At 58.6% G+C, this 24,467-nt stretch overlaps 4 protein-coding genes across 4 annotated transcripts; 1 reads left to right on the top strand and 3 right to left on the bottom strand.

The window, feature by feature from the left end:
- Positions 1 to 1,851: 1,851 nt before the first annotated feature.
- Positions 1,852 to 2,192, bottom strand: VTJ83DRAFT_4658 (uncharacterized protein; the record flags this gene model as incomplete). Its single annotated transcript, XM_071011171.1, has 2 exons — positions 1,852 to 2,071; positions 2,149 to 2,192. 2 exons carry the CDS (start codon positions 2,190 to 2,192, stop codon positions 1,852 to 1,854), a joined length of 264 nt encoding a protein of 87 aa, XP_070866108.1.
- Positions 2,193 to 4,241: 2,049 nt separating this feature from the next.
- VTJ83DRAFT_4657 (uncharacterized protein) lies at positions 4,242 to 6,102 on the top strand (the record flags this gene model as incomplete). The annotated part of the gene is made up of 2 exons (XM_071011170.1): positions 4,242 to 5,339; positions 5,395 to 6,102. The coding sequence occupies 2 exons, from the start codon at positions 4,242 to 4,244 to the stop codon at positions 6,100 to 6,102; spliced, it is 1,806 nt and encodes a 601-aa protein (XP_070866107.1).
- A 382-nt stretch (positions 6,103 to 6,484) lies between these two features.
- On the bottom strand, positions 6,485 to 7,369 carry VTJ83DRAFT_4656 (uncharacterized protein; the record flags this gene model as incomplete). Its single annotated transcript, XM_071011169.1, has 2 exons — positions 6,485 to 6,576; positions 6,700 to 7,369. 2 exons carry the CDS (start codon positions 7,367 to 7,369, stop codon positions 6,485 to 6,487), a joined length of 762 nt encoding a protein of 253 aa, XP_070866106.1.
- Positions 7,370 to 9,212: 1,843 nt separating this feature from the next.
- On the bottom strand, positions 9,213 to 23,614 carry VTJ83DRAFT_4655 (uncharacterized protein; the record flags this gene model as incomplete). The annotated part of the gene is made up of 4 exons (XM_071011168.1): positions 9,213 to 14,536; positions 14,589 to 16,386; positions 16,453 to 17,207; positions 17,275 to 23,614. The coding sequence occupies 4 exons, from the start codon at positions 23,612 to 23,614 to the stop codon at positions 9,213 to 9,215; spliced, it is 14,217 nt and encodes a 4,738-aa protein (XP_070866105.1).
- Positions 23,615 to 24,467: the final 853 nt, after the last annotated feature.

Raw genomic sequence — 24,467 nt, 5'->3', positions numbered from 1 at the left:
TGAGGCGTGGTGCCAGAAATGGCACTTTGATGCATGCACGAACTCCCGGCGGCGCCGGGGAGGGAGGGGGCGAGGTAGGCGGGAGGAAGAGGCAATTTATGCTGCTGGATTCATTGTGCCTGGTTGAGTTGTACTGTGTATGTGACCCCAGCCATTGCATCAGAGAGTGTACATGTGTTGGGCTCGTCAGAGATAGGCCATAGACTTGAAATTGACGCTTGATTGACAGCATTGTGCTTCAGGGTCTCAAAGAAGGAAGACGTCGCGCAACCTCTGACTGCAGGGTGTCACACCCCGAGAGCACTGAGGTGGAGGGAGACTTCTTGATTGGTTTAGGAGAAGCCTAGGTATGCAAACCAGCTCCAGACTTGGGTGGCTTCACTTCGTAGGCCGCTGGCTCTGTGGTGGTGCGTGTCCCGGCCTTGCCTGGTTTGATATTGTTTGATCCATTCTGCATGGTCTGTGCCGGCCCATCAGAAGTGAACAGACCTGGCTCCAGTAAAATGGCAGCAACAGTCTCATGACACGCGAGGCATGTCACCATCTGTTAATAACTACTGTGATCGCCAACTGCAATGCAACGCTGGAGCCCGAAGTAATGCAGATGGGAAGCAGGCAATCATCCCGACAGACTCAGACCTGCCGAGATGAAATGAGGATTTGGCTGGATGCAAAGACCGCATGGAAAGCTACGCATGCGGAATTACCTGGACGATGTGATTGAGCAGGAAAAGGGAGGCGCGGCGCCATGGAGAGGGAAGACTGGTCAGGATATCGATACGGCATTTTATTGATCATATCACTGTTGATGGCTGTTGTTTGGGTCGGTCTGTCGTGTGCCCGTGTTTCTGGCGATGTTGGCCCTGGTGGTTGGTGAAGTGATCCTGGTGAAGAGGAACTCACCTAGAGCAGTGTTCGCAGTTGGAAGCCGTGGATCAAGTATCTGATTACTGCAGCGTGCAGGGAATAGAAGTGGCTTTGCAAGTAAGTCGGCTAGGTACCTAGGTACATACATCAGGAACTTTGATATCTCACTCTCTGGTCATATGGATAGGATTTGAGCTATGAGACAGGGAGTTTCGCAAGCCGAGGCCATAGGCCGACGGGTGCGTAATTATTATCATGTTGGAGTGGAGCAACATCCAGGCAATTAGTGCTCCTCAACGGGCTGCCCCCAGACTCCCCACAGCCACCCCGCTACCTCTGATAACCCCAATATGAAGAGTGGCGTCAATCGTGCAATGTCAATAGTCTGAATAGTCTAACAAGAAGGAAACGGACACGCCGTTCCTCAACTATCCTACAAGATATACTACTGCTGTTTGGCGTCGCCAAGGCGACTCCCAAATGGCAGGTACATTTGGCTAACAACCTCCCTCTGATGTGCAATCGTCTTTATCTCCGCATCCATGAGCGCTACTTCATCGCCCCCTCCCAAAGGTAGCGTCCCACCCACCCGGCCGAGTCAAATCCATGCAACATGTCAGGCGCAAGCAGCCACCACAACCACCGCGTACTCCCATGACCGCCGTCATGAAGCTCACACCACACAAACCGTTCGCTATGCGCGCCTATACATAAACTGGCCCTCGATACCAAACGGCTGCGGTCTTTGTGATCCAACGAGCTCGACGCCAACGAACCCGTCATGTCACATAGGCATTCGTATTAAGCGTTTGCACAGTTCTGCCATTATTACTGCCCGGTCGCTCCGATACGGACGGAGACTTCCTCGCGGAAAACACTACCGAAGCCTCGATAGCCTGACCTCATAAACCTGCTTAGAGGTGATCATTGTACGCAATAACCGCCTCTCCACAACTCAGCACGGTAGACATTGACATTCCAGAATCATTCAGCATCCTCCTCCATCCGGCTACTGCCTGTGTGAGAGCCGCCCTTGCGACCAGCCTCCTTGGCACGCTCACTTCCGGGCGCGAAACTGCCCGACGAGGCGTGGCCGCCCTTGGAGGCGATCTCGCGCTGCTTGTCCGGATCCATGCTGGCGAAGCCGCCGCTGTGGCTTGCCTGGCCCCCCTTCGAGGCAATCTCCCGGACCTCTTCCTTGGGGCTGGGTGGAGGGGAAAGGAATGTTAGCTTGGTGATCCCTACATGCGGTGAGTCTCAGCAAGCAAGGGGAAACCGCACCGGTTGGCAAAGTTGCCAGGGTTTGTGTTTTGAGTGCCGGACATGGTGCTTTTGGGTGTTTAGCAATCGAAGAGTGCTGCTGAATAAAGCTAATAGGAGTTTAGACTGTAATAAGCCGGCATTCGTTGGGGTGATGAGGAACTTCGCGCGTGAAGCACAACGGTGAGAGGGACACTGCCCTAACAGTCCTATGCCTCCTAATATACCGGCCGTCTACCGCTTCGTCACTGGGGCGACGCATGATGTCAAGCCTTTCCGGACAGATGCCGGCGGGTGGAAAAGGATTCGCTCCCAAGCGCCGGAGCCGGTGACGTCTTCCTCCGGATATCCGCCCCACTATGAGAGCCGGGCCCACCCGGGGCCAAGGGAGCATCTGCCGGGCAGCCGGTCTCCACCATTCCCGAATCAGGCAATAGCGACGTCGACCCATCGGATCGGCGCCAGAATGACGATTGCGGGGCGGTTTCAAGTCGACTTGACGACAGGAAACGGATGGAACTGAAATCAACCCAGAAAAGCATGTGATCAGGTTCGGGACAATGATGCGTTTCTTTGATACGACTGGCCATGGCATCCGCCAGGAACTGTGGTCCTGTAGCGTCACAAGATGTACTAGTAGGTGTAGCTTGCTGCTGGGCCCTCCTCTACTAGAGCAACGAATTTCAAAATGAGACACACTTTTCGGACCGTATAGTTACACAGTACAAATCCCTTCCCAGACCGAATCACAAAACATTTTGCATATATCCCTAACCCTTGCAATCGCACTTGCGATGGAGGACATCGGTCGATGAACAACAACAAAATCGCTAGAAATCAACGATTTTGCAACCAATCTTCCACCCGCACAACCTAGCGAAATCTATTAAATTGCGCATATACATAGATAAACAGCTGCTGGGCAGGGTAACCAAGGCTAGGGCTACCAGGGTAAGGACGCATACCAGGGGTGTACACAGTAAGCTAGGCGCAGGCGGGGTGGTGATTGTTGACATAGGAGGCGATGCCTGAGGCGCTTTGCGGGTTAGGGTTTTGTATGAACTACATCGCCAGGTTCGCTGCAAATCGCAGTGTCTCAATCTTATTTCGTTTGCACGCGATCCAGCGCCTGCAAGCTTGATTGGTTTGATTGATTTCGACTGTGATGCTTGTGAAGTTGATCGACCGATATCTTCGAGCGCAAGTGCGATTGCAAGGGTTAGGGATATGTATGCAAAGTGTCCGAAAAGAGTCCCTCTTATAATATGGTCCGAAAAGTGTGTCTCTTTGTCGGCTGACAGTTCCACCCCTGGGCACAACGACGTAGCATTAGAGCGGTTCAGCTATTCTCCGTTTGACAGTCATCGGTTTCACTACTAATGGGGCAACAATGCATACGACAGGATGTCCAACAAGCGGCAAAAGCTCCTCTGTAGGGTGTGCAGTCATCATCGCGTGCTCCAAGGACCCGGGTTTTCTTCCGGCTGTTGCCTGTCCGATCCTCTTTATCGTCACCGTGTTTCCAGTTCCCAGAGGCACCCTATGGGCGTGGATTGCTGCCATTCCTTTGGTTGAAAAACCGTAGGGCTCCTGTTGTTGTTTGTGCCGGAATTCCTTGCCATAGCATCGGACTTCTCGGTGCTTACTATCTATGAAGGTCGCACCGAGACGGCCCCGGAATCCTGGGCCAAATGGCCGAGTCGCTTTCGCGATCCGACATGAAAAAAAGTGGCTAAGGGGACCGAAAAATGTGGCACAGCCCTGTGGGAACCGCTGAAGTCAAACCACTGGACAGTAAGCAGGGGAGCTCTCGGCGAACACGGGCGAGTCCACACCCCCGCAAGGATGCTTACTGTGATGCATGTAGGACGAACGCATGTAAAACCTGTTACTATGGTTTGGGACGATATCGACTCTTTCGGTGTCGGTCATGCCATTGTCAACACTTCCGGTCTAGATGCATGTCACAATGGGTGCGCTGGGGTTCCCTACGCAATGGTGCCATTTAACAAGCAGACACCCCAGCCAGCCTGGAATGGAGCGCAAACGACGGTGGTGCCGACAGAGTCTCGCTGGTGTCGTATGTGGCCAAGTGCACCGCTGGCTTGGGCACAATGTCCTCCTTCATTCCTCTGTCCCCCCTTGATTTGGGGCTCACGCGATACACCCTGAGCCCAACCACAACCACCGTCCTGGTCGGCATCCTATCCTTCGTCCTCTGGCGCCTGTACCTTGCTCTGCTCCCCAAACCCCTCCCTGGCATCCCCTACAACCATGCGTCTGCGCGCTCCATCCTCGGCGACATCCCCGGCTACCTCAAGGCATCGCGGAAAACCCGCGAGCCCATCACATGGATTTTGCAGCAGGCCAGCGCCACCAACTCGCCCATCTCGCAGCTCTTCCTCGAGCCGTTTGGCGGCAAGCCCTTCGTGGCCATCACCGACTTCCGCGAAGCGCAGGACATCCTTATGCGCCGCGGCAAGGAGTTTGACCGTTCAGACATCCTGAGCGGTACCCTCGGTGTGCCGCTCCCGCACCATCACATCGTGCGCAAGACCGACGCTGGCTGGCGGGCGCAACGACGTCTTCTCCAGGACCTCATGCTGCCCACCTTCTTGCACAACGTCGCCGCGCCCAACATTTACGCCAGCGTCAACAACCTGGTGAAGCTGTGGCAGGCGAAGGCGAAGATCGCAAGCGGCCGGCCGTTTGATGCGGATAGGGACATCTACTATGCTGCGCTCGACTCGGTTCTCGAGTTTGGCTTCGGCCCCAGCTTTGCCCCGCGCGCCACCAAGCCGCAGCTGGATGCCACCTTGAATCTGAGCCAAGAGCAAGCGCAGGCGCTCCGAGGGACGTCTGGCGACGCGGACACGCCAGTCGACTTCGCGAGCGCCCCGGTCGACGAGACGGTCCACGCCATCCTCAGCGCCGGCGAGGTGATCGAGCCCCTGACTGCTTCGCCGTTCCCTCGCCTGACGTTGCTGTTCAAGAAGCTGTTCGACAAGGACTTTGTCAAGATCTGGGCCGCCAAGGATCGCTTCCTCAAGGAGCAAGTCGAGATTGCCGTCGAGCGCCTGCAAAAGCACGGCGAAGGCAACGACGAAAGCTGGGTCAAGTCGGCCGTCGACCACGTCATGCACCGCGAGCGAGTCTTTGCCGCCAAGGAAGGCCGCCAGCCCGTGTACTGGACGCCCGTCATTCGCGACGAGGTAAGCATCCCTCTCCAACCACCCACCGTGCACGCATCTAACCCCTCCAAAAAAGATCTTTGGCTTCATCGTCGCCGGCCACGAAACCTCCAGCACCACCATGCTCTGGGGCCTGAAGCTCCTCGCCGACAACCCGCGCGTGCAGTCCACCCTCCGTCAGGCCCTCCAAGCCGGCTACGCCGCCGCGCTGGCCGAGGGCCGCGACCCCTCGGTCCACGAGATCATCCACGCGCCCGTCCCCTACCTCGACGCCGCCGTCGAGGAGATCCTCCGCTGCTCCCCCACCGCGCTCGGCGTCATGCGCGACGCCATGGTCGACACCACCATCCTGGGCTGCCCGATCCCCAAGGGCACGCACGTGTTTGTGTTCAGCACGGGCCCGTCGTTCAACCAGCCCGCGCGGCCGGTCGACGAGACGCTGCGCACCCCGTCGGCGCAGGCGGCGGCGCGGGAGCGGGGCGTCCGCGAGTGGGATCCCCAGGACATGCACGAGTTCAAGCCCGAGCGGTGGCTGGCCAAGGCCGAGAGCGGGCAGGTGGCGTTCGACTCGACGTCCGGGCCGAGCATGCCGTTCAGCCTGGGGACGCGGGCGTGCTACGGCCGGAGGTTGGGCGTGTTGGAGGTGAGGATGATGGTGGCGTTGCTGGTGTGGAACTTTGAGTTTTTGAAGTGCCCGGAGGAGCTGTCGGATTACGCGGCGATTGACGGCATGACGCACAAGCCGCAGAGGGCGTTTGTGAGATTGAAGCCTGTGAGGGAGTAGTTGGTTGAGCGTTTGCTTTGGAGGCATGGTTTTCTTTTTTTTTTTATCATTTTCGTCTTTTTTTTTTTTTTTGGGGGGGGGGGGGGGGGGGGGGCGGGGGTCATACTACTGCGTACATATAGTAGTCACTTTTTGCGACGCGTTCATGTATCGGTACTTGCATGTCCATGAGACATCCTACATCCGTGATCCTGGCCAGAAGTTGTCTTAGCCCTGAGCATATGTATATTGCAACATGGTGGGGTGCGGTGCATCACAAGGCCACAGAAAAGACGTTATCACGAAAAGCAAAAAAGACTGATGCAGAGCTACACATTATCCATTATGAACTAATGCTTTTACCGAGCATGTTGCGCTTCTTCCAAACATGGCCCGTGACACGTCAGAGCAGCCCAAAAGCCGCCACCATGACCATCCCCAAAGCCCATCCCATCGAGGATGCCCCAAAACGAGCGGCCGCTCCCGGGACCGGCGCTGCGGTAGTGTTCTGCGCGTCAGCCGGACGGGTCGTTTCTTCGCTGTCGGTGCCAGAAGCGGGGGTGCCGGTGGAGGAAGAGGGAGTGCTGCTAAGGATGGTTGAGAGCGTGGTGGTCGTACCTTGGCCATCGGTCCCGGTAGGAGTCGGGGTGGTGCTCGCGTCGGTCGAGTCGGTCGAGTCTGCCTCAGAAGCTGAAGTGGTCGTGGAGGCCTTGTCCGCATCGCTAGACTTGGCCGTGGTGGCCGGAGCGGAAGTGGTAGAAGAGGCAGCGGTTGTCGACGGCGTCAAGGCAGCCCTCACGACCGCAAGATTCAACGAGAGCGAAACATCCATGTTGTTCTGAGGATATCGATGGGACTTGTGGCTGACCCGGCTCGCACCCTGCGAGCTATCCCTCAACGATAGACAATTCTCCGCCCTGTCGTCCGATACGCAGAGGGTCTGTCCGTCGGCAATGATCGACGTGCTCGAGGCGCGGCAGTGGTGCAGGAGCGAGAAGGATACCGAGGTGAAGTATCTCCAAAAGTCGTGGCTGCTCGAGTAGCGCAGGCACCCTTGGCAGGCATCGATGTATGCGTACCACTCGGTGTTGACGGAATCCGGACAGACGCATTGCCTCGCATCGCCAACGACCTGCTGGCATTTGTGGAATACGCTGTAAAGATACGGGCACGCGCCGCATTCGTCCAGCATGTCGGGGCCTTCCGGGACGGTTTGGTAGGCCGTCGCGGCGAGGGGGGACACGCAGAGCGCGGCCAGTGCGGCAGAACGAACGGAGTAATACTTCATGCTGAAGAGATGCTGAACAGCCGTGGGTAACTTGAGACGAAAAGATTGAGCAACAACGAGGGGACAATCCCGGCGTAAACGGGATCTTAAAGACAAAGATGGAAGAGCGTGAGGACCGAAAGGTGGTGAATCAATATGAGTTTGATCTTGGGCGAAGGTGGTGTCATGATGCCTCTTGATTATAGAAAGTCGACGTCCTCCCCTTTACACGACTAGTTACACTAAAATCTGACCATGCAATTTCCCCTGCAGAACCGTTGGGGGCCGTTCTGCAACATTACATACGTGCTGCGGCAATCCGTGCCGCAGGGTGACCTGCGGCGCTATGCCCCTTGCGGACAAGCCTTGGGTAGCGCGCCGTGGGACTCTCCATCGACGATCTTATCGAGCCAACCACGAGGCCGAATATCCTTTTGCCTGGGCTAAGCGGGGAGGCTTGGGAGATGATCGGTCCTTGTGTATGCGGCGGTGCAGATGGAAGCTCCGCAACGCTCCCACCTATAGTAGATGCACTTGTTTCCTGTTGCAGTAGCAGGTATATATGGTGCACTAGCTGATGGCAGCATCAGCGGATCCGTTTTTGCTGTCACATTTCCACTATGACTCCCTCGCCGGATGGGAGGATAGAAACGGTAATCAAAACTCCCCGTTGGTTCAGCGAGAGGCTGATGCATTAATGAACCTGCGGAACACGCCGCAAAACGGCCCTTTGTCGTCGTCAGACCAACCAATTGTTGACATGGACCCGCACGGCGACCTGATTCTACGCGTCGGATCATCAGCCCCGACCTCAAACCCGTCTCAGCGCGTTGAAGTAGTGCGATTCAGAGCTTGCTCCGCCTCCCTAAGACGGACCTCTCCTGCCTGGAAGTCCATGCCCTTTGGAACGTAGATGGAAGCGAAGCCGGCGACTGGCGAGTGGACAGCGGACCTGCCAGAAGACCGCCTTCAAGACTTCCAAGTTTTGCTCGCCATAGCTCATGGCCCGTTCACCTCGTTCCCGTCGACATGTAGATCGAGGACTAGGCCAACGCCCTGCAGCTCGCTGACAAATACGGCATGGTGTCTCTTCTTACACCACGGAACTCCATGGTCGAGATGACTTTGCCATCGTTGCCGAAGCAGGACAGCCCTACGGGACATGATAATTGCCAGGTTGACCACGTTTCGGCCATCCGTGCGGGTTGGATTCTCGGCCTCGGGAGCCTTGTTTCCGAGCGAATCTGGACCCTAGCGCTCGCTTCAGAATCCTATGATCGTGTGTTGGATCATGACCTCAAGACGAAGTGCAGCCATGGAACACCCATTTCCATGGGAGACTGTGCTGGTGCCAGAACCGATGTTGAAGCTAGGGAAGCGGAGGGAACAGTGGAAGTAAATGAAGGCACCGAGTGATGAATGCCAAGCTCGATTAGGTCGGGCAACTTTGCATTGATTACTCGTTGGGCAACCAAGGGCGGAAGCGAGAAAGAAAAGAAAAGCATCATCTGAGGAGCAGAGGAATTAAACGGTCTTGCATTTGTCACTGGAAAAACCTCTTGGGTCTATGGACGGAGACGAGCAGAGAGAGTGAAGTAGAAAGATGGCAATGTTATCTCAGCCAAGTCTAGAAACAAATCATATACCTAATGATTCCCCATTGTTCTCCGAAACTCCGAGGAAAACCCAACAGAACCAATTTTTAGATAAAAACAAGGAACCCAGCAGACACAAGAGCATTGAAAGAGAAAGACACCAACCAACACAAAGAGAAACGCGGTACAGAAAGCAGAAACAAAAGCCTCCACGCTGGAATCCTGTATCCACATCGTTGCCCACCCCTTCACTCGACCCCTCCGGGCCCTTAATCCCACCTATCCGGCTCCCTGGCCTTGATTCTCTTCCTCACGTGGTGCGCCACGTCCCGAAGGGCGTTGCCGTACTCATAAAACCACTCCCGGACCGAAACCTGCCGCTTCATCTTCTTGCTCCACGTGCACTGGATGCACAGCTTGCCGTCCCTCACCTCCGCCGAGATCGAGAACAGCGAGAAACCCTTCACCTCCTGGCCGTCCGCCCCGAGGCCGCCCTGGATCGCGTTGCTCATGTCAAACAGCGAGCTCGCGTCCCCGCTCCGCTGCTGGTTGTCCGAAATGCCCAGGTAATTGACCGTCACCTCCATCTTGTCCAGCGGCCCAAACGCGCTCGGGCCGGCCGGGTGGTAGTACCTCGACGCGAAGAAGCCGAGGCCGTTGTGCGGGAGGGACTTGCGCGCGTCGATGACCCGCTGCAGCACCGACAGGCTGTCGTCCTTCTTGTTGACCTGCACCTGGATCGGGGACAGCGTGGTGAACCACCCCACCGTTCCCGACGGGTCGCCCCGCCCGAGCACCTCGCGCCCGTGGTTGTACCGGAACACGGTCGGGACGGGCCTGTCGCGGAAGACGTAGCGGAAGGCGTGGCTGAGCGACGAGCAGAGGATGTCCATGGGCTCGGCGCCGAATTCCTTGTTGCAGGCCGTGAGGAGGGTGGCGGTGTCGCGCTTGGAGAGGGTGATGGTGTGGTGGGCGGCGTCGCGGACGACGTTGGGCCGGTCTTCCATGCCCCAGTACTTGTAGTCGGCGGGCATGACGCGCAGCGGCAAAGCCTTGGACGGCGGGAAGTTCTGGATGGCGTACTGCTGCTGCTCCCTGGCCCAAGCCGAGAAGGGATAGGGTGTTTCGGCGGAGAATGACTGGGTCTTGATGTGCTCTTCAAGGTCGCGGAGGATGGTGTTCCAGGAGACGAGGTCGACGACGAGGTGGTGTGCCACAACCATCAAATACTGCTCATCCTTCTTGGTCGTCACAAGGTCGACGGCCATGATCGGGCCCGCTTCGAGGTCTAGCCCCTGCCGAGCCTCCTCTAGCTCGGGCTTGATTTCCTTGATGGTGACGTTGTCCCAGCTGCGGAAGCGGAACGAGCCGGCAATGTCCTTTGAGATGTACTGGCGCCAACCGCAGGCCACGGTGCCGTCGCGCAGGAAGCGGGCGCGGAGCATACCGTGGCGCTTCACCAGCGCTTCGAAGGCGCCGCGCACGGCCTCGGCCGAAAGGGTCTGTTTCACAGAGAGGCAGAAGGTGTGGTTGAAGTGCTTGTTGGTCTGCTTGGAGAGATGGTCATCGCCGAGGGCAAAGTTGGCGTAGAACTGCTGGATGGGCGTCAGGTCAAACGGCTCGCTGGACTCCTCGACAGCAGCGGGCGTCTCGGGAAGGGCGGCGAGGGCGCCCGCGGGGATGTCGACACCGATGCGGAGAATCCGAGAAGCGAGCCCGGCGATGGTCCTGGCGCTGATCACATCGGCCATGGTGACGCGAAGGCCGGCGGCCTTGAGCTTGGCGATGACCAACATGGCCAGAATGCTGTCGCCGCCCAGGGTGGTGAATTCCTGGGTGACGCCGATCTCCTCGGGTGGCATCTTCAGAACCTCGACCCAGATCTTGTGGATGAGTTGCTCGGCCGGTGTCGAGGGCTGCTGGATCCGGAAGCTAGCGCCGATGCCAACAATGCGTTGATGAGTGGCCTTGTCGAGAGTTCCCAGCCATTGTTCGATACGCTTCCGGTTGAGCTTGCCGGAGAGGAGCAGCGGAAAGCTTTGAACAACAACCCAGACCTCGGGGATCATGTACGAGGGCACACGCGTCGTAAGGTCCTTGGAGAGCTCCGCCACCTCGGCTGAGATGTGCTCCGCCAGCTTCGTGTCAACCAAGACGACATCGCCGTTGGAGTTGGTGGTAGCGCCGAGCTGCACAAACGACACGAGGCCGACCAGCTGTCGCTTGCAGGGCCCTGTCTTCGGATAAGCGACGACAGCGTGCTGGACCTTCTTGTTGCGCGTAAGGTGGGTTTCAATCTCGCCGAGCTCCATGCGCTGGCCGCGGACCTTGACCTGGGCGTCCTTGCGGCCGACAAACATGATGTCGCCATCGGTGCTGAAGTAGGCCAGGTCTCCCGTCTTGTACATCCTCCTATGGCTGCTGCCGTTGGGGACCATCTCGGTCCAGGTTGGGTTCTCGATGAAGACCTCGGCCGTCTTGTCGGGCTTGTTGAGATAACCGCGGGCCACGATGCTGCCCTCCACCACCAGCTCGCCGATGGTGCCAAGGGGCGCCAGCTTATTGTGATCCTCCGGGTCGACGATCCAGCAGATCCCGCCGAGCGCCTTGCCAATGTTGGCGGGGTCCTCCTCGGGATGCGTAATCCCATGCGCAGAGGCAGCGATCGTGCACTCGCTGGGTCCGTAGCCGTTGACGAGCCGCACATGGCCGGCCCAAGTCTTGATGTTCTGCTTCGTCAGCGCCTCGCCACCAAGAACCAGCGTCTTGAGGTGCGGGATGTCGGCGGGCTTGATAAACTTGACAATCGACGGAGTCAGGAAGGCCCAGGTAATGCGGAAGTCGTTGATAACGTCGACAACGCTGCGCTTGCGGACGTTATCGTTGGGCACGCAGACGCAAGCGCCAACGGTCAGGGCTGTGAGCATCTCCATGACGCTGACGTCGAAGGAGTACGAGGCTCCCTGGAGCACACGACTGCTGTGGGTCATGCCAGACCGAGCAGCCTGCGCCCTGGCGCAGGTAAGGAAGCTGTGATGTTCAATCACGCAACCCTTGGGCTCGCCGGTGGAACCGCTGGTGAAGATGAGGTAAAGAGAATTGGAGGGCTTGACGCCAGAGTCCACCTCGTCGGTGATGGACGGAAGCGACTCGATGGAGATGTTGTCGATGATCATGACGGGCACGTTCGAGCCGTGCCAGAGGGGGGCCTGGTTCAGGGAGGCGAGGATGATGCTGGCGTTGACCTGCCTCACGATGCCGCTGAGACGGGCCATGGGATAGCCGGGGTCGAGGAATACGAAGGCTCCGCCGGCCTTGAGCACGCCCAAGACAGCGACCACGGCCCATCCTGACTTCTCAAAGCACAGCGGGACCACCGTCTCAGGGCCCACTCCGAGGGAGCGAAGGTGATGCGCCAGCTTTGTTGACAAATGGTCGAGCTCGAGGTACTGGAAGTCGACGTCCCAGGCATTGACCGCCATGGCACACCCGCGCTCCAGAGCGACGCGGTGGATCACGTCGTGGGTGCAGTCCAAAATGTCATCAGGTGTAGCCTCGTTCATCTTGGCCATTTCGGTCAGGTCCTCGGCGCTCACGAGGTTGATGTCCTTAACCAGAACGCCGGATTCGTGTTTCTTGTCGATGTCGGCGAGGGCGGTCTCAAACTGCCTCAGGATCCGGCGCATCTGAGCTTCCGACACGAGGCGCTTGTCGTAGCCACCCGTGACCGAGATGGCATCGTCCTCGAGGGAGCACTCCAGGCCCATGCCAAAGCGGAGGAAGCCCTTGTCCTGGTCCTCGATGAGCGTGGCGCCCATGGGATCCAAGTTGGCGTCGCCCTGTCCGGCGGGCTGGATAACCATGATGTTGGTGAAGGCGCAGGCCTCGCGACACTCGGCACTGATCCTCGAGATGTTCTGCAGGCCCATGTGCTCGTGGCGCATCATGTCGGTGCTCTGATCCTGCAGCGTCTTCAGGAAGCTCGCCAAGGACATCTCGCCGTCCACCCGGATGCGCAGAGGCACGGTGGTAATGGTCGGGCCGATCATGTCGGAGATGCCGGGGATAGGGACGTTTCGGCCGGTCTGGACAGCGCCGAAGAGGGCATCAGGGGACCCGGTGTAGCGACTGATGGTCAGCGCCCAGGCGGCCTTGAGCACGGTGGCCGTAGTCCACTGGCTCGCGGCGCGATCCCTCGTAATCCTGATGGTCAGAGTGCTGTCGAGGATGGGCTTGTACGAGAGCGACGGGAGGCGGGGGAACGGCTGAGCCTCGAGACCGTCGAACTGCGCCCGCCAGAATTTCTTGGACTCGTTCGGATCGGTTTGCTGCAGGTACTGAATGAACCGATTGTAAGGGGCGATCTTGGTAGGAGAGGCCTGAGGCGAAATGCCCCGGTACGCTTCCTGGACGTGCTTCATGATCAATGTCTTGGACCAGCCGTCGTACACGGCGTGATGCATGCTCAGAATGAAGTAGCAACCGGTATGCTCGGTCTCGATGAGGGCGAAGCGCGCAAGCGGCGATCCGTAGTCGAAGGGCTGCGACTTATCCTGGTCGATGTACTCTTGAACCTTACCCGCGGTGCGCCACGGGATGCCGTCTTGGTTCATGACAAGCTGGAAGGAGCCGTGCTCGCCGAGGTGGACGATGCGCGTGCGAAGCGTTGCGGCGTCTTTGACCACCGCCTCCCAGGCGGCCTTGAAGCGGACCATGTCGATCTTGGGGGGAAGGCGGTAGATCTCCCGAAGCACGTATGCCTCAGGGTCCTTGATCGTCAGCGAGATCAGGCCTTCCTGCAGAGGGGTGCATGGCAGCAAGTCGGCGACGGCTGCTTTCTCAATGCCATACGTGCGCTCAACAGCATCGAGGAGCTCGCCACGCTTGCCAACGGGCAGAAGGGAGAACGGAGCAATCGGGCGGCTGGAAACTCCCGAACCGCCGTCGCGGGCCAGCTCGGCTGCCTCCGCCAGGTCGCTGATCCTCGGGTGGCGGAAGATGAGCTCAGAGGACAGGGTGATGCCAGCGGTCCTGGCAGCACCCACGAGTTGAATGGCGGTGATGGAGTCACCACCGAGCCGGAAGAAGCTATCATTGCGTCCGATATCCTCAGGCTTCAGGCCGAGGATAGGAGCGATGAGTCCTACCAGCGTTCTTTCCACGTCCGTCGCAGCGATTTGCTTGTCGGCCGTGTCTTCGTCCTGCTCCGCCGAGCCGAGAGAGTACATCATGAACTGGGTCGCCGTCAAGCCGGAGAGGAGAGCGGCAAGCGTCTTGCGGTCGGTCTTCCCGCTGGCGTCGAGGGTCGGCATGGTCGTGACCGGAATCCACAGCGATGGCACCATGTAGCCGGGCAGAGTGGCGCGAGCAGAGGCCTCCAGGTGCTGCAAACGGGCAGACATGGCATCGTCCACTTCCATCATTATGTTGCGCTTGTCAACCAGAGTCGGGCTGTCAATGTCGGAGAACTGAACGAATGCCGCCAGCTTTTGTTGGTTCCTGCCGAGGGTCTTCACGGGGTTGTTCTTGGTCGCCAGGACCACGGCGGATTCGACGTTGTCGCCCTTGGCCTTGAGCTGAGTCTCGATTTCGCCTATTCCAGTGTCAGCGAGACGCCATCACCATGTGCACAAAGTTCTGCTTACCGAGCTCCAATCGCTGTCCGTTAACCTTGGTCTGGTTGTCCTTGCGCCCAAGGTAGGTCAGAGAACCATCTTCTACATCCTGCCTCACCAAATCGCCCGTCTTGTACAGCAGCTGTTCCGTGTTCGTGTGGCCAAACGCCCGGAGCCACTTCGGTGCCGGGACGAACGCCTCAGCCGTTTTCTCGGGGTTGGCCAAGTACCCACGAGCGACACTGGGGCCCTGGATCAACAGCTCACCGACACAGCCGACAGGTGTCAAGCGGTGGTGGTCGTTGGGGTCAACAACCCATCCGATGGAGCTGACCGGGTGGCCGATCGTCTCGGGCTTGTGCAAGCGCCGCGGCTTTCCATCGGATGGCTGCTGTTGCTGCGCCTGCCGGGTCTCAGCGCCAGGGATGCTGCGGGTGACAGCAAAGACACAAGTTTCCGTCGGACCGTAGCCATTCATGAGGTGCAACCTCTCGGCCCAAACATCGATGCAGTCCTGGTTGAGCGCCTCTCCGCCGAGGACCACAGTCTTCATGGAAGGGACCTCGTCCGGGTGCAGCAGGCGGACGAACGAGGGCGTGAAGAAGGCCCAGTCGCACTGCATATCGCGGATGAAGCGGGCTAGGTCGTTGCGGCGTTCGTGCTCGGTGGGGACGCAGATGACGCCACCGAAGTGAAGGGCCGTGAATATTTCGGCAATGCAGGCGTCGAAGGTGTAGCTGGCGAACTGAACGGTGCGGCGCGGGAAGTCGGCGAACCCCATGGCGACACCGTGGCCGTACGTGCTGGAGCTGACAGCAATGTGCTCGATCAAGACCGCCTTGGGCCGGCCGGTGCTGCCGCTGGTGAACAGAGCGTAGGCCAGGTTGGATGGCGTGACTCCAGAGATGACGGGGTCGGTCTTCAGAGGAGCCCACTCGGCAATGGCCTTGGGCAGAACGACGGGCGAGATTTTGTTCTTTTGATTGTCGGTAACCAAGGGCGCGCAGAGGTTCTTGGTCTGTTCCGAGAAGATCACCACAGTTGCCGAGACCTGGTCCAGGAGGTCAAGCAGGCGCTCCGTCGGATCAGTGGGATTCAGGGGGACGAAACCACCGCCAGCCTTCTGAATAGCGATCATGGCAATGATGGCTTCAGGCGACTTCTCGAGGCAGATAGGGACAAGAACATCCGGGCCGACGCCCAGCTCGCGCAGCTGGTGAGCGAGGTGATTGCTCAAATCCTCCAGTTCCTTGCGGGTGATGTTTCCAGCGGTTGAAGCAATCGCAATGCTGGACGGCGATTCGGCGGCTTTGCGTGTGATGATGTCATGAATGCACTCGTTGACGACCTTGGGGAAATTGCTGTTCCAAGCCACCAGGTCGGCGCGGTCCGCCGGCGAGAACATGTCCACATCTTGGATGCGTCCAGTGCCGTTGTGCGCCTGAAGCTGATGAAGGAGGTGCTCCAGCTGGTGCAGCAACCGCTCGACATGGGCAGAAGAAATGACCTTGGAATCGTGGTGCGCCGAAAAGACGACCTCGCCATTGCCCAGAGCGCACTCAACAACAAGGCCGTAGCCGCTGAGGTAATTTGCCGAGGTAGCCGACATGTGCTTCTTGAAGAGCATCGATTGCTGCTCTTGCTCGCCAGGCTGGATGACCAGGAGGTTTTGGAAGTCGCACGCAGTCTGCGTCGCACTGCCGCCCATGTTCCTAATGTTCTGAAGGCCGACATGGGAGAAGGGAATCATGTCCACTGCTTGGCTCTGCAGCTGGTTCAGGAACTCCCTCACGAAGCGCTGACCGTCGATCTTGACTCTCAGGGGGACCTGTTGCGTACACAGTCAGCACGTCACCTTTCCGCTCAGTAAAAGACAGCCAGCAGGAGCACTAACCGTGGTGATCGTGGGCCCGTTAATCTGCTCGATGCCCGCCAGCTCAACATCCCTGCCAGACTGAGTGATACCAAAGACCACATCTTGCGATTCGGACAACCGAGACACCAGGAGACCCCAAGCCCCCTTGAGCAGTGTCGCCATTGTGATGCCAGCCGTACGGTCGAGCGAGAACGGGACCGTGTACTGAACAGTGTTATCAGCCTGACCACGATGACCAGTGGGGGCAACGGGGAAGGGAGACGTCTCGAGATCCGCGAGCTGCTGAATCCAGAACTGCTTGAGGCGATCCTTGTCAATCTTGCTGAGATACCCGATGAACTCTGCGAACGGCCGAGTGGGAAAAACATCCATCTCTGTCCGGAACGCATGGTCAACAGCAGCGAGGGTCATGTCCATCGAGTAACCGTCATACAATGCGTGATGAACGGTCCAGACGAAGACCTTGCGCTTGCCGTCATCGACGATGGCATAACGCGCGAGAGGGGTGCCGTAGTTCATGGGTTTGTTCCGGTCGTTCTTGAGATACTTGTCGAGGTTATCGGCATGCTCCCAAGGGATCGGTTCGTCGACCACGACTTGGCAGGTCCCAAGTCCGGGAATGAAAACGAGACGAGTTCTCAGGATGGGATTGTGCCGAGCGACCACATCCCATGCGGCAGAGAACTTCTCGACGGGCAGAGAGTCGGGAATCTCGTACATGTCGCGAAGGACGTAAGCGTCGGACTTGTCCGCGGTCAGGGCCATCATGCCCTCTGTTTATTCGCACTCAGTTAGCGCTGTACCAGATAGGGGTATCCGATGGCTGAGAACTCAACTCACCTTGCAAAGGCGTTGCTGGGTAGACATCTTGCACAAGGTCGCTGTCAAGCCCGCACTTCTCCGCGACCGCTGACTTCACCTCCTGCACAGAAATCTTCTCAGAGACCATCTGGAACGGGAAGTACGCGCGCCCGTCGACCGGGCTCTCAGGCGGCGTGACCCATGATGGGCTCGCAGGCTCGGTGACAGGCTCCAACATGTCATGCTGCTTTGTCACAACCTTCAGGCCTGGCCGCGGCTTGGCCACAAAGGCCTCCTCAGTAGGTAGGGGTGGTGTGACAGGAGGCGAGATTTCCTGCGGGACAAACTGCCGTAACGCCTGCTCATCGGCCACCACAGCTGCCGAAGCCATGTCCCTCAGCTTGGGTGCCTTCAGGATCCGAGGTACCGACAGACCTAGTCCAGCGGCTGCGGCTTTGCCGACAAGTTGCATGGCAGTAATGCTATCCCCCCCGAGGCCAAGAAAGCTGTCGTCCGGGCCAATGGCTGTTGAGCTAAGGTCGATACCAATGATGTCCGCCCATAGGAGGGCGAGGGCGTGTTCAACCGGCGATGTGAAGGAGACCTTCGGCTTGACCTCGCTCGATTCTGATTGAGGAGACGGAACAGCAGGCTGAGTGAGCGAGTACAGGGTCACAGTCCGCGGGTCGAATTTGCCAGCCTCCTCTCGGAGCTTCTTGCGGTCGATCTTGCCGGAGGTGTTTGTCGGCATCACGAGAAGGGGAATGAACAGACTCGGGACCATGTATTTTGGGAGCTTCTCGGCGATCTCGGACTTGATGCGGCGGAGTTCGGTAGTCAGGGCGTCGGTCATTTCCATGAGGGTAAGGCTTGAAGAACTGCTCCCAAGCTTGGTACCCGCGCGGGCGCTATCAGCCTCGGAGAACTGTAAGAACGCCGCCAAAAGCTTGCGGCTGGAACCACCAGGGCTGAAGGCCTCGACCGCAACCTGCGAGCCATCAAGGACCGAGAGGCGCTTCGTGATGTTGTACTCGATCTCACCAAGCTCGATGCGCTGACCATGGAGCTTGATCTGGCTATCCTGCCTGCCCAGGCAGTCCAGCGTCCCGTCAAGGTTGAACTTTGCCAGGTCGCCCGTGCGGTAGAACCGACGGGGCTTGCCATCAACGCCAGGCATGGCCCAGCGCAGGTCTTGTACAAACGCCGCCTTGGTTTTCTCGGGCTGGTTCAGGTATCCGCGACCGACAATAGGACCTTCGATCAGCAGCTCACCTGCTGCTCCGATGGGAAGAAGGCGGTGAGGGTCCTCAGCGTCGACAACCCACAGCTTGCAGTTCACTGGCCAACCGATGTTGGCGCCTGTGGCGACGCGGGCCAGGGCTTTGCTCGATGTGCATTGGATTGAGCACTCGGAGGGTCCATAGGTGTTGAAGAGTCGGATACCGTCCAGGCCAGCCCAGGTGTCGATGATGTCCTTGGTCAGGGACTCGCCACCAAGGACAATGGTCCGCAGGTATGGAGAGTTTTCGGGGGTAAGGAGGCGAGCAACAGTAGGGGTGAGATCAGCCCAGTTGATCTGCATGCTCTTCATGACGCCGGGAAGGTTGCTGAGACGCTGCTCATCCGAGGGAATGCACACGCAACCACCGTACATGGGGATGATGACGTTCTCCTCGATGGCCACGTCGAAGGCGTAGCTGGCAAAGTGAATGGCGCGGGTGGATGGGCCAACGCCGAGGATTTCGGAGTTGGTGCGAGATGTGGCAGCCAGAGATCGGTGCTCTAGAATGCTGCCCTTGGGAACGCCGGTAGAGCCCGATGAGTAAACGACCCAGGCAGGATTATGTGGGGAGACGGTGACGGCACCCTCCTTGAGGGGGGATCGACAGGGCAGCTTGTTCAGCATGTCAGGATCAACAGCCACGATGTGTGGGACCCCGAGGCCTTCAAGATGGCTTGCGTATCCCTTGGACGCAACGACGACCTTGGCAGCCGTATCGATCATGATCGTTTGGTGACGCTCGCGGGGATGCGACATGTCCACACCAACGCAAGCACCACCGGCCTTGAGAATAGCATGGATAGCAACCGTCGCCCATGCGCTTTTCTCGAAGGCAAACGGGACCATGACCTCAGGCCCAACACCGAGCTGCTCGAGGAGGCCAGCAAGCCGATCAGAATACTCATTCGCCTCGTGGTAGGTGAGCTTAGCATCCCAAGCATCAACCATCAGAGCGTCCGGCTGGCGCCGGGCTTGTTCCTCGATCAGCCAGTGGAGGCAGCTGTCCAGCGGTGGAACTTCGGGATTGAAGGTATCGAGCATGCTCACGTCGAGAGGGCTCACGGTGTCCAGCATGGACAATGGGAGTGACCCGTTCTCAGTCGCACCCAGCTGGCGGTGGACATGCTCAAGACGGCTCAGCAACAACTTGACCTCGGTTTCTGAGAGGAGGGAGCTGTCAAAGCCAGCACGGACGTCGATCTCATTGGAACCGAGAGTGCACTCAAGGAGCAGGCCAAAGTTAAGCTGGTCGCCGGCGTTGCGGACATCGAGAACAGGCGAGAAGAGCTCGGAGCCGTTCGGGAACGAAGGCTGAACGACGAGCAGATTGCGGAAGCCCACCGCATTGGCACACTCGTCGCTGGCCTTGCGGATATTCTGCAGACCGACTTGCTGATGAGGGATCGCATCGACGTATTGCTGCTGAATCTTGGCAAGGTACTGCGCGAAGGACAGGGATCCAGCGGCCTCGATCCCGCCGCGGATCGGCATGGTAGCCAGACACGGGCCCATGCAAGCGTGGACTCCGGGGAGGTCGATATCACGGCCTGACTGCGTCACGCCCATGACGAGCTCACTCGAGTTATTGGCCTGTGAGAGGACCAACATCCACGCAGCGCGGAGCAGGATCGCCGGCGTGATGGCGGAGCGTGCTGAGTTGTGGGATGGCATGATGCGGTGGGAGATGTACTTATCAATCGTAGGTTCGTGTGTGTCGGGACAGCTGGGGTAGTGGGTGCCGTCAAACCCAGCAAATTCGCGGCGCCAATATTCCAAAGAAGCATCCTTTCTGTCCCCGGCTGTGGTATGCTTGACAAACTGGCTGAAGGCGATGGCGTCTGGCGAGTCCGGAGCACCGCCGTGGTAGGCGAGCTCCAGGCAGCGCAGCATCAGCTGATGCATGTGCCCATCGGTGATAGCGTGGTGGCACGTCCAGACCAAGTATCGCTCGCCGGCCGGGGCGGTAATAATGGCAAAGCGGCTCAGGGCATCTCCATAGCCCATGTGGATGTGCTTGTCGCGGGCGAGGAAAGCGTGCAGATCCTCCGAGAGCAGGTCAACCTCAACGGGCTCGCTATCGGAGAGAACCACCTGGAAGGTCCCACGGTCCTTGAGACGCACGATGCGCGTCCGCAAGATCGGGTACTGCTCGACGACAACCTCCACCGCATCATGCAGCCTCTCCACGTCGACATCTGCGGAGAGTTTGAGGACCTCCTGCAGAATGTAAGCCTCGGGATGTGCCACAGTCTCTGCCATGAGACCCTCCTGCATCGGGGTCGCAGGAAGGACATCTTCGACCCGGTTTGCGGCGAGCTTGAATATCGTGCGGAGCTCCCCGCGAAGGCCAAGAAACCCAGCAAGACCACCGATCAGCTCGAAGGGCTCCGTCGGCTCTGGCACCAACGACACGGTCGCGCCGATGTTGCCAGTGTCAGGCGTCCGAGTCACGGCCTGCGCAAGTTCGGCCAGGGTGGGATGCTGGAACACATCCGCAACCGAGAGGCGCAAGCCAGCCGCCGCCGCTTCTGAAACCAGCTTCATGCACGAGACAGAGTCACCACCGAGACCGAGGAAGCTGTCCTGTCTGCCGATGCAGGTGCCGTCAAGACTGAGGACTTTAGCCCAAAGTTTGCTCAAAGCGGCTTCCATGTCCGTGTATGGTTTCTCGACCGTGCCGCTGGACACTGGAGCAGAGCCCGTGAATTGGCTGGCTTGCTCAGGAGTCAATGAGCGGGCAAAGCTCTGCAGCCTCCGCCGGTTGACCTTGCCTGTGGCGCCAAGGGGGATGTTGTTGACCACGAAGATGTGGCTCGGCACCATGTATGATGGCAGAGAGGCCAGGAGCGTGCGGCGGAGGTTGAAGATGAAGTCGCGGATCGTATCGTCCACCGGTCGCAGGGCCATCTCCGGGTTCACGACGTCGCTTTCCGTGGCGCGTTCCGGCATCACGGAGACCGGCATCTGAATGAAGGCGGCGAGGGTCTGGATGGTCTGGTCATCTCCCGCAGCAATGCTCACCTTGTCGACGACAAGACGTGCTTCCTCGGGCAGCTCCTTCTGGATCTTGGCCTCGATGTGCCCGGTCTCCAGGCGCACGCCGTGAACCTTGATCTGGGCATCACGTCTGCCGATGAACTCGAAAGAGCCGTCATGCCTCTGCCGCACCAGGTCACCTGTACGGTACACCCGGGAACCGCGGGTCTGTTCCGGGTACATGGCCTTAAGCCACTCAGGGGCATCAATGAACGAAGCCTTTGTCTTCTCCTCGTCCTTGAGGTACCCCTGGGCCAGGATGTTGCCCTCAACCACCAGTTCGCCGATGCCGCCGACAGGGACCAGGCGAGTAGGGTCGTTGCTGAGAGTTACCCACAGTGCCGCGCCCATCCTCGTACCAATGTTACTCGGCGTATCGCCGGGCGATTTGATCGAGCAGGCCACGCGGCTTGTGCACTCGGCGGGACCATACGAGTTGACCAGGCGGCAAGCCCCAGCCCAGAGCGACATGATCTCTTCGGGCATGGTCTCGCCACCAGTCACCAGGACCTTGAGCGTGGGCACCGCCTTGGGCCGGAGGAACCGCGCGACGGTGGGGGTCAGGGCCGCGTGATTCACACGCATCCGGTTGATGGCGCCAGCCAGGTCGTTAAGGCGTTCGTGCTCCGTCGGCACGCATACCGTTCCGCCAAAGGCAAGGGTAGTGAAGATATCTGTGATGCTAATGTCGAAGGTGTACGCGGAGAACTGAAGCAGACGGGTCTCGGTGGCGTGAAGCTCGCGAGGGCCGTGACAAACCGTGTTGGTGCACCACGCGCTGTGGCTGCAAACGACGCCCTTCGGCATGCCTGTCGAGCCGCTGGTAAAAATGATGTAGCCAGGGTCTGAAGGGTGAACCTGAGGAAGTGATGCGCCATCGAACGGCGGGAGGCTGTCGAACACAGCCGCGTCGACAACCACGGCATCAACACCGTGCTCCGCAAATCGAGCCTGATGCGTGGGCGAGCAAACCACGAAGCCGGCGTTGCAAGCCTCGAGAAGCCCTTGGGTATCCTGCCACTGATGGGCTGGATCCAAAGGGGCGAATGCCGCGCCAGCCTTGTTGATGGCTAGCAGGGTTGGGATGACCCAAGGGCTCTTCTCGAACATGAACGGTACGATGCGCCCTGGGCCGGCCCCCTTGGCCACCAGGTGGTGGGCAAGCCTGTCGGCCATGCTGTTGAGCTCCCCGTAGGAAAGAGACAAGTCCAGTGCCTGTGAGCACACGGCTTCGGCGAACGGCCTTTGTTGGGCCATCCGCTCTACCATGTGATGCATGCAGTCATCAACCACGGGCGGGACCTGTCGGTTCCAGTCAGCGACCCGGGTGATATCGCCGGCACTTGCAGGGTTCAGATCTCTTAGTGTCCGATTGTTGGCGGGATCAAGAGTGGCGGGATCAGCGAGCTGCTGCAGCAAGTGTTCGAAAGTGTCGAGCACGCCCTCCATCTCTGTACGGGTGATGATGGCCTCGTCATAGAAGACCTGAGCAATAACTCGGGACCGGACCAAGGTGCACTCCAAGTTGATAACCCGGTCCAGGGGGACCTCCACGTCAAGATCGGCGGCGTTGGCGTCGCCGTGGATAATGAGCTGGGTACCGAACTTGGTAGCATCCTCAAGCTCGGGCCCGAGTCTGGCAAGATCTTCCAACCCCAACGGGCCCCGTGCCAGCTGGCGGCCTTGCTGCAGCTCATCGAGGGATGCGGCAATGGTTTGATCCGGCTGCATGTGGAAGCGGAACGGCATCGCTGCCGGTATCCGTTGTTGAGATGTCTCGCCATAAACCTCGCCGCCTTGTGGTGTCAGAAGGCCAATAACGACGTCGACGGAGTCCGTGTAATACACGTTGACAAGACACCAGGCGAGTTGGAGGAGATCTCGTGATTGCTCGGCAGAGATGCCCTCTGTGAGCCTGATCTTGCGGCGTAGGATAGCCCCAGGAGTTGATGCTGCTCCAGGGGTTTGGCGAGGAGGGAACGCAGACAGAGGGGCGTCCCTGAGGTATTCCCGCCACCTCATTTCCAGGGTGGCGCGGTCAATGGAAGCGCTGGACGACATTATGCGAAGGTCGTTTCAAGAATTACCGGGGGATGGATGTCGTTAGGACGTCTGGGTTGACACGGTAAAGGGTCTCGCAGATGTATCTCGATGGTGTTTATGTTGGGGTCGTGGGGAGACTCGTGGAGAACACCACAAGGAGTGGTAACAATGCCTGATTATGGCCTTGGAAGGCGTGAATCTTCCTCGGTCGACCTGTAAATGGAGTAAAATAAATGAGCTCAATGGCTCAAGCTTGAGACCGACAATGGACTCGGGAAGTGATGTGATGGGGAATGTTAGAGAGGAGAGGAGATGGTAACGTTTATGAGATACCTCCTGTGGTCCCGTGTCTCAAAGAGCTTGCAGTATGATGGCCAATGCGTCTTCTTGAGAGAGCATCTTGGAAATTGTCTTATCTATCACAAACGCACTCTGATCTAATTACCGCCTATGGTTACGCTGTCTCAAGCGGACCATGTAAGTTCAGTGTCAAGCCACCCGTCAGGCGTTTGAGGCTTAATCCGCAGGCATGTTTCCCGTGGCACTCTGCTCACTGTGCAGTTGTTGTTTCTGTCATGATGTCAAGACAACCTCGTCTTGGGTCAAGCCCTGTTAGTGTTTAGGGTTACATCGATTGCCATATTTGGCAAGGTCCGGGCGTTGCCCACCAACTTGGCGTAGTAAGACTTGCTCGCGTGTAAGTGGAACGCAGTAAGCAGCCCCACGGGCTCAAAGCGTTGCAGTCAGCTTGCGGCCTCGGCATCGAATGTGTGTCGTGAGGATATGCGCACCAGGGTGGTCCAGCCCTCCGAAATGACTGAAGCTCGTAAACGAAGGGAAATGACCAGTCGCTGGACTGGGATCCTAGCCG

The sequence above is a fragment of the Remersonia thermophila genome, chromosome 4, assembly GCF_042764415.1.
Source record: "Remersonia thermophila strain ATCC 22073 chromosome 4, whole genome shotgun sequence".
Classification (NCBI taxonomy): domain Eukaryota; kingdom Fungi; phylum Ascomycota; class Sordariomycetes; order Sordariales; family Chaetomiaceae; genus Remersonia; species Remersonia thermophila.
The sequence above is the reverse complement of the archived record's forward strand: the minus strand, read 5'-3'. Positions and strand labels throughout refer to the sequence as shown.